The sequence below is a fragment of the Charadrius vociferus genome, unplaced genomic scaffold (assembly GCF_000708025.1).
Source record: "Charadrius vociferus isolate BGI_N301 unplaced genomic scaffold, ASM70802v2 scaffold321, whole genome shotgun sequence".
Taxonomy (NCBI): domain Eukaryota; kingdom Metazoa; phylum Chordata; class Aves; order Charadriiformes; family Charadriidae; genus Charadrius; species Charadrius vociferus.
Genome location: NW_009646934.1, coordinates 2,618,309 through 2,631,394, shown reverse-complemented (window position 1 = coordinate 2,631,394; position 13,086 = coordinate 2,618,309). Strand labels below are relative to the sequence as shown.

At 37.7% G+C, this 13,086-nt stretch overlaps 1 protein-coding gene across 2 annotated transcripts in view; it reads right to left on the bottom strand.

Moving 5' to 3' along the window:
* Window positions 1–456: 456 nt before the first annotated feature.
* TEX2 (testis expressed 2) overlaps window positions 457–13,086 on the bottom strand; it is a 29,065-nt gene continuing 16,435 nt past the window's right edge. For both annotated transcript variants that reach the window (XM_009894787.1, XM_009894786.1), the window contains exons 6-11: window positions 12,722–12,821; window positions 9,276–9,408; window positions 4,687–4,809; window positions 2,449–2,658; window positions 2,094–2,214; window positions 457–1,226 (exon numbers count right to left, since the gene is read on the bottom strand). In XM_009894787.1, coding sequence (XP_009893089.1) covers window positions 1,104–1,226; window positions 2,094–2,214; window positions 2,449–2,658; window positions 4,687–4,809; window positions 9,276–9,408; window positions 12,722–12,821 — 810 coding nt within the window. In that variant the 3' untranslated portion in view covers window positions 457–1,103. The remainder of the gene's footprint in view (window positions 1,227–2,093; window positions 2,215–2,448; window positions 2,659–4,686; window positions 4,810–9,275; window positions 9,409–12,721; window positions 12,822–13,086) is intronic.

The following is a 13,086-nucleotide window of genomic DNA, read 5'->3' as shown; positions in this document are numbered from 1 at the left end:
TCCACAAAGTCCAAGAAACCAATGCATGGGGCTCAAAGTCTTTCAGTCACAGCTGTTTTCACAAACATCAAGCTATTTGATGTCTGGAGTTGCAAGGCTGTAACATGAGAATTTGGTCCCATGCTTCGCATGTAAACACAGTGCAATGGAAAAGAATCACAGCAACAAACTTCTATAAGAAAAAACTCGGTGTGTGTTTCACTGTAGCAAGAGGCTCTATACACGGTAGGGTAACTAAGTACTTCTGGTCATGTGCAGTATTGACATTTTATGTGTGTGCTCATGTCTTTATAAACATTCAGAATTAATCATGAACCAAGGTGATTGTACCTCACTATAAGGCGGCTTGCTATGGTTTGGTCTCATGGCTTTACCAACTTTTTTCCCCTCGTTTACAAAAATCGGACAGTCCCACTTTCACTGATAGTTGTGTGTGTCTTATGGCTACTTGCTTCCCAAAAAAAGCACAAGTTCTGTATGAAAAAAGTAATATGTATATACCACATTGAATCACAATATTACCTATACATCCAATTTACATTCTTTTATCCTGAAAGCATTTCATATTTCGATTGCTTGACACAAGCTATTGACTGCAGAAGTGAAAGAACATAAAACAGTTCATTCTACACCTCCAACTGCCTGAGAAAGAAAAGCATTCTTCCAGTTTTATAAATTCATTCCTTATTTAGGATTTTTTCCATTTGGCACGCAGTTCCTTTGCTGCCAAACAACCTTTCAATGCTTTAATGCACATTAACATAGCATGAAAACATAAGCTGAACAAAAGGTATGTCAACAAGCTCCTTGATCTATTACAGTTAGGTTCCTCCTCCCTCCCCCAAAGAACAGGTCATCTTAGCCTCTGAGTTAAAATCCTGATGGCAGCCAGTACAAAAATAAATCAACTGCTTAATGGAATGAAACTTCATGTAGCTGAAGTACACAGGAACAATAACCAGGCAAGTGAGCACAAAGGTATGGTTATAGGCAGTCCTTGGGGAGGGGGAAGTGGCACAAGTTAAGGATGAGAACTACAGCACAGTTTATAAAACCATGAGAATAACTTTTATAATACTGTAAACTGCAAGAGTCTTCACATGTCATGGTTGATCTGGGGCCTCTGTGATCAGATCTTTAGAAGGGCATGTAGAGGAGCGGGGATCCATGGCTGAGTGCATTAAAGGAATATAAACATCATCCATGTTTGGCATGACAAAGATTTTCTGTGAAAAAGATGCAATTCAATCAAATTACATTTCATATGCCACTTGAAAACTCAGTTTTCTGATTTGTTTAGTTAAAAAATGCAACAAATTCCCACATAAACGGTTCTTGAGTTCAGTGTTATTTGAGTCAATGCCCACGCTGAAGCCCTACGGTGTCCATTAACTCAAGCCATTTAGTTGTGCTGCAGCTGTAAATGAAGCTCAGAAATATGAAGATCTCTGCACTTCCCATTCAATTGAAATAGCACTACAAGAAACATACCAACACTTCTTAACTCTGCTGCTTTCTCAGTTCTTACCTATATACTTTCAATCTGTACTTTTTACGAAATAAGCGTGTTTGATTTCTGGTTTATTGTAGAAGTTGGGGTCTGGAATGAATGGTCAGTTAACTGAAGTATTTGCAAATTTGGAGGGTTTTTTTTCCTATTTTGCACTATGGTCAATGCGTTTTTTAAAAATTATTTTATTTTACAGGAAGTAGTAACAGGACACCTTACTGCCTCATCTGTTCTTAATTCCAGACAACAGTTTGGCCCTCTATCATCTAAGAACACCAAGGATTATGTTTTTATTTAAGTACTACAAATTCTCACATGGTACCTATTTCAAAGAAGTTGCATTTTTGGCTTTAAGTATCATTCTGACAAGTGCTAAAAAAGTTTTCCATCCAGGTCTACACATGGTCTTGAGACTATCTCAGAAGTCAGTTTCAGCTGAATTCTTAGCATCCTTTCTACTGAACAGGAGCAGTGGAGGATGCCAACTAGCCTTGAACGAAATACGAGCATGCAAAAATTAAAACCCCACCCCTCTAATAGACCAAAACTATCATTAATGAAATGGAATGTAAAGGAAACACACCTGAAACTCTTGTTCAAGTTTCCTCTCTATCCAGTCAGTTACATGAACCAGAGTCACTTCTCTCTCACCAAGTTTTGGCCGAGCTTTTAACTCCAGGTAGGGAGGTCTTCGAAAGCCATACCTTAGGAGAGGACATACAACAGGTTTTATTATAAACTCTCCCATGAAGCATATGCTTAAACGTGTTAACTATCAATATTCTCTTAATAGCAGTTCTTATCTCATTTACAAGTAGTTTGTATTGCACCTCTTCCAGAGCCCATTTCAGCTACACTTTTACCTCTTTTCTTAGTTGCAATCCCTTGGGTTGCACACACCTGAAACATTGCCCAGTTCTGCAGTAAATTCCTCTTACCATATCCTGTCAGTAGGTGGAGGTGGAATGTTAATTACTAGGGTTCCTCTGCACTCTTGTACTTCAACTGTTAGCAGCAATGGAGTATTGGAGACCTCTTCAATTTTCTTCTTAATAAACTCAGTCTCTGTTGCTTTCTGAAAGTATTTTGACTTAGTAATTTTATCCACAATTCTCATGATCTTACTTGTCCGATGTCCTCCGACATACCTTTGGAGAATAGAAAAAGAGTACATCAAGGTAATTTTTTTAAACCTATTGTTTGCTAAGACACCCAGGGATTTCCTATTAAATCATTAGAGTTTTTGATATAAAAATTCTAAACAGGTACATATGCACATGTCCAAGCAGTACCTACAAGTGCCCGCATGCAGCAGCCATACTGTGTCAGCTACAAGCGTCTGGCAGAAATTCTGTCCAGTCTGAACACGCCTCCTTCCCAGATGGAATTTGAAATGCAACCTTTTTAAAAATTGCAAATATACGTGCATCATTTATGCCAGCAAACTGGCATGAGAAATGACAACATGTCTATTACCATTCTAACAAAACTGTGGAGACACAGATGCACTGAGACATACGCACGTATCAGCATACAAGGCCCAACCATCATGTCTAATCTATTTAACAGTGTGTGTCGAACAAAAAGGTTTTCATTTCAGGTATTGTAGCATTTACGAGTATAAAGGTGGTGAATAAGAAGAGGAAGGCGATTTTGGCAGTGGGTGAAATGATATTCCAAAAAAGGTTAACCGTGCCTGCAGAAAGAAGCCACTTTTCCTGGCAGTAGTGTCAGATGGCATCCTCACTTTTAAACCAGATGCTTTAAGGACCGAGTATGTCTTTTCTCACACCTATCCCATTTCAGAAATATCAAACATGCTATCCTTAGAGTATGTATTTTCACACACTATATTATACTAATTGTGGCTCTTGATGTTATGTAGCAGAGATAGCCTTGCTAAGGAAATACTATTTTCCTATCCTGCAAAAAATTCATGTTTATCCAGCCTTTTACAGAACTTTTTCCTTAGCATGAGATACGACAAGAAACTCCTCAGCTGATATAATTCTGGATTTTACACTAGCTGTAACTCTATGCAGATAAAGTAGTTACCCTCTCACCAGATTCTATAATGATAATACTAAAGCTTTTTGAAAAGTGTAAGGAAATTCTTTCAGTATTTTACTAAAAAATTCTTTGTTCTCCTTCCTTGTCCTTAAGAGTTCTTTATATGATCTACATATTTATTAAAGATATGAAATGAATCTATTGAAATAATTCCAACAATTCATCACATAGTTTTCAAAAGGTTTTAGGAGTAAAACTCCAAGGAAACTCCCTTGAACATTTTGAATATATCACGGAGCCTTTTGGTACATTCACTGTGAAATCACAGACATGTTCAGACATAGAAAACATTGTGATTGTCTGAGACATTTCAGTGTTACTACAGATTTCTCATTGCATGGCATAATTTCAATCAGTTGTAAAAAGAAAAAAAACAAAAACAACCACCACAGAACAGCAGCCAAAACAAGGAATGACGTGGCAAAACTGACATTAGGAAATTTTCTTTAAAATTCTTGCACAGCATCAGAGGGCAGTATTGCACAGCCCAGACACTCAAAGCCCTTAAAGGAGGAGGAAAAAAAAAAAAAAAAAGGAAAAAACAGAAGAAAACAAACCACACAACCCTGAGCAAGAAAGCTAGGCTTGAATAACAGTTGTTTTCTTAAAGAAAAGAACACACTAGAAATAAGGGATCAGCAGGATCAGTACGGGTATAATACTTTATACAAACAAAGTGTTTCTAGTTCACACACAAAATCCTGTTCTGGGCTCTGCTACCAGGCAAGACACGCTGGGGAAGGTCCCCATAGGTTCTCTGGCCCAACGACTGGGCTCTCTCTGTAATCTAATAGCAAAGGAATTGGGAGGTGTCAAATGGAGCACTGTACAGGCCACTCAGCAGGAGTGCTGTATGCTGAACACTGCTCCAGCATGGTTAAACACTCAGCAGAGCAGCTTCCTGTCACTCTGTGGTACATGGCTTGACTGCTGCTCTTTGCTCTAGAAATGAGTGAGTTGTGTTTGCTTAATTGCTTCGATATACTCACACTCTGACATTCTGTGTGACAATGAGCATCACAGGACTGGACCAAGATACCATTTACACTAAGTTTGGAAATGCAGTGGGGAGGACAGGATTAACACACACTATGTAGACCACTCACCCTTCTGCTCCTGGAGTCACCTGCTTCTCTCCTGCCAATTCAGGAGCATCATCCTCTTCTGAAGACCCAGCGCTGGAGGATTCCTCATCGCTGTCTGCAAGACAATACGCCCTTGGCCTGAAACTGAAACAATGCAATTTCCAGGTCAAATGTAATATTCTTAAATAGCTATTCATCATGTACAGCTTTGACTGATATTGCATGTATTTCTATTCGAGACTAAAATGTTCCCTCCTCTTTTTTTTTTTTTTTTTTTTTTTTTTAAATAAACTCTACCTAAAAGAACAAAACCAAAATCACTGAAGGCAGGCTGTCAGAACTAGCTTCCCAACAGAAAATTTGTTTTCTCCAGTGGAATGTAAACCCGCATAAAAGAAGATGGCAGGGAAATGGCTATTCTACATATCCAAATCAAATGTGGAGATTATTTGAAATACATTTGAAAGTCTCTGTTGCTGCTCATGGCTTTCCGTGCAAGTTGAGCAATATGTAGGCTGGACGGGGGTTTTTTTTGTTTGTTTTTAAAACTCTGACAAAGACATGCTTTGAAAATTGAAAGGTGAGAACATACAATTCTGTCTTGTACTAAAAGCAAACATAGGACTCCAACTTAAAATGAGATCCTCTACCAACTGAATCCCAGAATCCCCTGGAGATGTTAACTGAGCCACTAACATGTCTACCTTATCTTCACAACATATATACCTTATCTTCACAGCACTTTTAACCCATCAATAAATTCCATTTTGTCTACTCACACACACATGCAGTTTTTGCCGCACAGATATATCTCCAGGAATGGTGACAAGTGCAAAGCACTAGAGAGTCAGATCTTTGCCATCTGCCTCCAAAAGGAAATACACAACACTCACACTGGCAGAGCAAAGTTGTCTCAAACTAGCAAGTCACCTTACTGTAGCTACAGTGTGTGCCATCACTTACCGATTTTGTGTAGAAACAAATGCAATTTTATTAACAGAAGTCATTTAATGTAACCCTGGGAAGTAGTATTTTGTAGATGTTTTGCAGAGATACTTTTGTCCCATACAAACTTAGGCTATAATCTTCCTTTAGTACCTTTGCTGGAAATACTCATTTCCCTAATGTATTTTTAGGGAAATTGACCTTCAAACTTGTGAATTTTTAAGCTCCTCACAGTGAATGATGTTTACAGGATTTCAGGTTTTATTTTGTTTTTTTTCTGAAGAGAGTCCAAGATGGAATAAGGCAAAGAATGCCATGGGGAGAAGAGGGGAAAAAAGTAAAGTAATAAAATCAAAAAAGTGCTGCTCTTAGGATACAAAATATCACACAGTAGTAACTAATTCCTAGACGTCAACTGTGGAAGAATTTATGTACACAATCACAGAGAAAGTTTCAAATCTTTAAAACGGATTAAAATTAGGGAAGGATATAGTGAACACACTTCCGTATTAACAGATCTCTACTGAATGCAAGAGCTTGAAATGGTTACACAACACAAGCTTCTTGGTTTCAGCACATGGTTTTAGCCCTAGGGACTATACCCAGGACTATAATATTCTACATCTTGTTCAGAATACAATTTATAGCTGCATTGTCTTTCTTTTTGTGTGTGTGTTCCTGAAAATTTATTTGATGCATTTAATAACCTCACACAGGGCATGGACTGAGGCTACTGTCTGCTATTCTGTACATAGAACAAACTGTTAGCTGCTGCATGAAGTCCTAACATAGAAGGACAGTTCAGGTACAGCTCACAGTGCACAACACTCCTTCCTAACTGCGTATTTAAGAACTGGAGCAGTGATCCCATGGCCTCCCCACACTTTCTAGAATTTGCTACCCAGGCTACAGAACCAGAATCATAAACCTCTTGGTACCCAAAGATGCGTTTTGTATCCACAGAAGAGCGAAACAGCACACCAAACTGAACCACCTCCCTGAGGACTCGGGGGGGTGGTGGATGGCTCATGTCACTGGCCCAAATAGCAATGCTGGAGCTGTTTCTCTGGGAGAAGTTCACGTTTTTAGGTCAGATTCAAACCACACATTTTCTGTCTGGGTGTGACCTCACTTCACTTTCCTGCGCACGTCATACCACCCAGTTCAAAGAATGCCCTGTGCATTTTTAAGGCTCTCAAAGGTGTCACCTTCGTACAAGAAGGTGTTTGATTTGCCCGGGTAATGGGGCCCTCCGAAGCGCCTCCACAAGCACACACCAACTGGCTAAGACCACAAGATTTCCTTGCACTAAACAAAGCAACAATAAATAAGCTTGAGTGAGATTTCGGGGGATCTCTGCATACAATGGACCATTTATATGACACAAACATTGGCACAAAACCACTTTGGAGCTACAGTATTGTTCCTGAGCAGATTGCACAATATTTTATGAATTGCCATTTGTCGTTTTGTTTTTACATGGTACAACACAGCAGAAAGGACTGATGGGGTGAGAAACTGCAGTAACTTTGGGTTAGCCTGCCTGTATTTGCCTAATCTCCAGTATGGTAGAACCTGCTACTGTATTAATTTCATAAAATTGGCAATTAAATAGTTTTCCACCCTTTTTGAGAGCGGCATTTTCCCAAGAGTGCATGCCAGACAGCATTATCAAACTGTGTAAGAGCACACTTCACTTCTATTTCAAACAGTAATGCAGCAGCAGTGATAGAATAGGCTGCAACCATTTGTCTCGCTTTACACTGACAACATCCAAGGACAGTTAAAACTCAGTGTTGTCCCGTCCCTGTCCCCCGTTCCCTACCCTCCCCCCCTTTTGTGGATGAGTAGATGCCTTTCTTACATGAGTTTGTGGTTACTGCATCTCAAGAGGTGGTTTGTTCTAGCCTCTTGAGGGATAGAAACGAGCGTAAGCAACCAACATGCATCACTTACAGACAACATGATTGTGGATGCAAGCACATGCAGAATAGCTTGATTTGTCACAGCAATTGTCAACTGATAATTAAAATAACCCAGTAAAATTAATTAACACCACGGAAAGCATAGATGAGAATCAAACCGTTCTACACTACTCAGAGTCTTTAGTTTGTTTGTTTACAATATCCAACTGTATTTGAGGACAAAAAACAAAAAACGAGCAACCAAAAAAAGTCATTCAGATGAGAATATATCAGACTGCTCTTTATGTAAAGCTGGCAGAGTACCTGGCCCTGAGCATTTGAAACATCACAGCCATGTGCAGGGAGCAATACAGTTAATGGTTATACCTTCAAGTAATTGGTTGCTTAGCTACAGACATTTACATTTGCATTGCTGCAGGCCTATTGCTCAGCTAGAATCAAGCTGATTTTTAAATATGAAATCAATGTGTTAACTGATTATTTCTGAGGCCATTCTTGCACTGGACAGATAAAAATACACAAAGAAAATCCTGAAGGGATGAGGAAGAAAAGCAAGAATTTTATTTGTATGGACATTTCCTTCTCGATCCCTAATTGTTTGGGTGGACGAGATTAAAGGGATTTAAAAAATAAATAAATAAATAAATAAATAAAATCACACCTACCAATTATACTGATGTAGATTCAGAAATATTTATTTCAAGCAGTGACAATGAGAATCTAGGTCGATTTACAATCCTTTGAATTTCTACCAGCGTATGAGATCATTCAGCCAGTATTTTTTTTTTCACATTTATTTTCTTGTCATGACTGCACTGTAATGTAGTGCTGCTATAAGTATTACTTCAAGATATCTCAGAATAAATGGTCAGAGCTATGACGTGAGTATACAAAGGATCTAGTATCCTAATTCTGAAAGACCACAACATTTTACTTATATCTAAACAAATGGCAGGACTTAAAGAGTATTTTCTTGATTTGTTGGCAGTGGTTGTACACTAAATCAGAGATCAGCTATTGTTCAGCGACTGTAGATTTCTTAAGTACGAAGAGAATACAGCACAAAGAGAATCAACATTCCACAACTGTTGGGATGGATATTTGACAGGTGTCACTCACCAGGTTAATACAAATGGACAGATTAATGAAATTCAAACAACATCATAAAAATGAGAGGGAAAGCACAAATGCAAGTTAGGTAAGTTACAGTACACGTGTTTTCTAATTAGTTCATCTATAAGGCATTTCACTTAGACATAGAAGGTAACCAGATGCAATAAAGCTGCTGGAAAGTCTTTACGTAACAATTACAGCCTATTTACCTTCCATAGTTGTTTACTATTACACAGTTTACAGCTGTAGCTGTACCATTCTGTAGTAGCACGTTACATGTGTCTGCTTCCATATCTGCCTGTGTATCTCCAATATCTCCAAGTCTTACTGGCTAAGACCACAAATCAGGCATAAGACAAAACTAAATTTTAATCACAGAATATTTTAAAATCCTACTAATATATATATGCAAAAAGACTGTACTATAAAAGCCTTTTATTAAGACAATTATCAATAAGGTAATCAAACATTAAAGTTGCACAAAAGGCCAAGTTCTACACTCACATGTATGCAACCCTCCCCAACTCCTTTCGATCTATTGCAGAGCCAGAGCTGCATACACACAAGGAAAATGTCACTTTTTCACTATGAAAGCTCTTGCTTGATTCTACCATTGTAATACCTTACCCTTCTTTGCCAATGTCTCCAACTTTAAGCGCTTCACCAAGGGGCTCTTTACCAAGTTTGGTCAAGTTCATCTTGGTCTCTAGAGTCATTAGAAAAGATCCATTGTAGGACATTTCCAAATCAATCCAAAGCCCTAAAATTAACAACAACAAAAAAAATGTTATTTTAAGAACAGTCACAATCACTTTATTCTAATGTCAAGCCAAAACTTGTTTAAAAAAAGTCTATACGTCATACTTTTTCGCCAACCAATGTAATTAATTCACAAATAATTAAAAGCTTATCAAAGCAAGTTTTCTGTTCACATAAAGCTTATGGAACAAAAGCTGAATGTTCAGATATGAATCAAAGCCAAGCCTGAACAACAGATCGGTGAGTACACCTAATGATCTAAAAAAAGGAGTGTGATTTGCACATACCTAAACTGCTTAAGAGATCTCAATCAAGATAAAGAAAATATAATACAGGCAAGGATTCACTTCAAAACAATTACAGTACTGCTCCAAGCCAAGCAGTAACAGGGACACTCCTCTCTATTACTTATGCTGTCCAAATGAAACAAAACTTGAAATCCCAGAGCAATCTTGCTTGTCACACATCACAACCTGCAGTCTCTTTTTCTTTCAACAATGGTATATCAAAGAAGTATGAAAAGATTTGCTGAGTAACTCGGCTATAGATATTAATCTCGTGACTCACAGCAAACAGGGTCATTACTTAGAACAATTCTAGATGTATGGTATTAAGTTAAATCCTATTGTCTGGGCAGACTATTTGCTTACTGCAGTCATCAGAAGAATTGTCTTGGGAGTAATTGCAAGATTAGGTCCTGCCTCTTGAGTGACACCCTGCAGTCCCATCGAATAAAAAAAAGCTGTACGGTATTTGCGATCCAGAGATTAGAAATCAGATGTTACTAAGAACAGATTATGCATCTTCCTTTTCCAGACATCACAGCTGCACACAATATGCCCTACCAGTATCTGGCACATCAACCACTAATGTAGTCTACTTTTATTTACTTATTCAGAAGCAATTAATGGTAACTACTCCTTGGGTTTGATTGATCTAGAAAGACCACTTGTGATCTAAAAAGACACGCTTCTTCAGTTCAAACAACTGGTTCACCAGTTCAAACAACTGGTTTGCTTTTCTGCAAAAACATATCAGAAGAATGGCATTGTCCACAATCTCACCCGTTTATATTAACATATCGATGTTTATATCCCACATCGATGCACTATGATACTACATGTTGGAAGCAGTACTGAAGGCAAGCTGCTTCTTTACTAACCCAAATTATTCTTTTCCATCACACAGTTTTTCTAATGCTGTTCTAAAATAAAGCACAACAACTCAAGCGCAAGCTTATACAGATTTTTCCTCTTTACAGTAATGAAGTAGCAGTAAGACCATCAGAAACAAGAAAACAGCTAAACAGACCTTGGATAACCAATGAGTCAGCATGCTCCAAACATCAATGTTGTTTTAACAGTAGATCAAATTAAGCAAAGGATGCCATTACGGAGAGGGAAAATTCCTTCTGGCCAGAAAGCATTCATACGCATTTTCCGGAGGGAAAAAGAGAGGTAGGGGAGGGAGAGTGGGGGTGAAGAATTGGGCAGATGGTACAATTTATTCAGAGTTATCTGGTTCCCTAGCCTTGACAGGAGTACAGTAAATAATACAGCATATGCTGTCACCCAAATAGGACTGTATTAACAGAAACTTTTTTTTTTCCCCTAACATTGTCTGTTAACAAATTTAGTTAATCAGAGGAGTCATATAATAAAAAAAAATATTTTCCTTGTAATCAAGCACTGGTAAAAAATATGGATAAAACAAAACCCCATCACAATTAGGAATTGCATTCTAAAGACTCACAAAAAGCTACCTGAAATTCTTAAAAGTGTTCATTCTGGATACTGGCTTGAAGTTTTAGGATTTTTTTTTTTTTTTCCATGTGTGGTTTATTCATAGGTCAACTTACCAACAAATACATTTATCCTTATGAAAACAAGCATTTCCCATTATCATCCCCTTATTTATTTATGTCCTTTTAAGTACAATAGCAAAACAAGTTATTCCAGTAATTAGTCACTGCAAGCTCTTAAAAACTCAGATACTAAGAGCTCACGTCATTCAACAATAGGAAAGAAATTACAAGGATTACAAATTCTACCATAAATGTTTGATTGTCACAGTTTAACTGAGCAAGAAACTGAAGGAGTTAATTGTTCTCAATGCTGTTGTTGGCAATTAATTGAAGCCAAGAGTTCAGCAGTCTCCTAAATCCCATCTCGTGACTTAGAACGAGAGTCTTTGGTTACAACTAAAGTTATGAGAATAGAAAAAGGAATTAAAAAAATGCTTAAGTCTAGGCAAAGGGAAACACTCTGACAAGAACCCCAAAACATAAATTTGTTTAAAAAGAAACCACAAAACCACTTGGCAAGCATCATACACGTAATGATTTTACAAAGTTTTCACTTTGTTTTCTGTAACTCAAAACAAAATTTCTACCAATGGTGAAGCCACTTCGCTACTGGGAATGCTGGAGGATGTTCTAAGTACTGTGGAGAATCCGCTGTCCCACACAGGAAGCATATGACAAAAAGCAGCAATACGTTTTAGTTCCCCAAATACCGATTGCACATGAGCTTATTCCATCCATTCAGTTTTTATTTCTCTTAAAAGACAGTTTGTGTTCCTCATGACAACCAAACAATTTGCTCTTTTCAAACATGCTTTGTTTCTAAACCTCAGTGGAAAACATACTTTCAAAAAGTTGAGAGCAAGATAGCCAGTGTTATAGAGATAAGGCTTTTCCCCAAAAAGTTGTAAGTCTTGAGCGAGGCTAAGAAACATTAACCCAACTTTGAGAAACTACTTAAATGACAAGAGCATCCTCAGATATACTCCTGTGACCATATGCAAGCTAGAAAGAAAAGAAAAACAGTTCTGTTCATAAAGCAGCAGTGTGAAAGTTATTCAGCTTTAAAAAAATCTGTATTTAACATTAAGAACATAAACTGATGCTGTATTTTGAAATTTCTTTTCAAAGCAACACTGTATTCTTTTCTGAGTTATAACAATTGTACTTTCTGAATCACTGTTTTCAGAACGGTGCAACTTCTCTTGAAGAGAGCCAAACCTGTTTCCTGCTACAGTACAGAATCAGATCAGTCTTACGGAGATGTGCATTGCTCTCTGTAGTCCATTACAGAGTATCAGATACAGGTCTGCATCTCTGTTGCCTACAAATTTTAGTTTAGTTCAGTAATTATTTCAAATGGAAAGACATGATTATATTTCCATATCTATAGAATTGTGTTTATACCAAGCCTGATGCTAGTAGTGTTGGAGATTAACAGATCAAAATTCTGTTCTCCACAGGTACGAAGGCATGAACCTTGCAAAACCAAAAGAGGAAGCATGTATTTTACCTCTGTGATCAACATAAGGTTTGAAGGCTTGAAGGATCTTCGGCACTGCTATCCCCATGTCAAGCTCAGTTAGAGTTAGCTCATTCATGAAGTATGGCAGCTGAAAGAACAGAATGTAAAAATCAAATCCATGTTATGGAACCAAACATGACTGTTTCCTGAGAGAAGAAAAGTCATTAAACTTAAGGAATGGATTGAGCTGAAAAGCCACCTGTGAAACAACACAAACACAATTACACAAATGTCTTCCAATTCTAGGATTTTGCAGTTATCGGTTTCAAAAAAATATTTTAGGGAGAGATTCAGCATCTGAACTTGAAATGTTTTTAAAACCATGCTGAAGTTGAGATGCTGACCTTAAACGC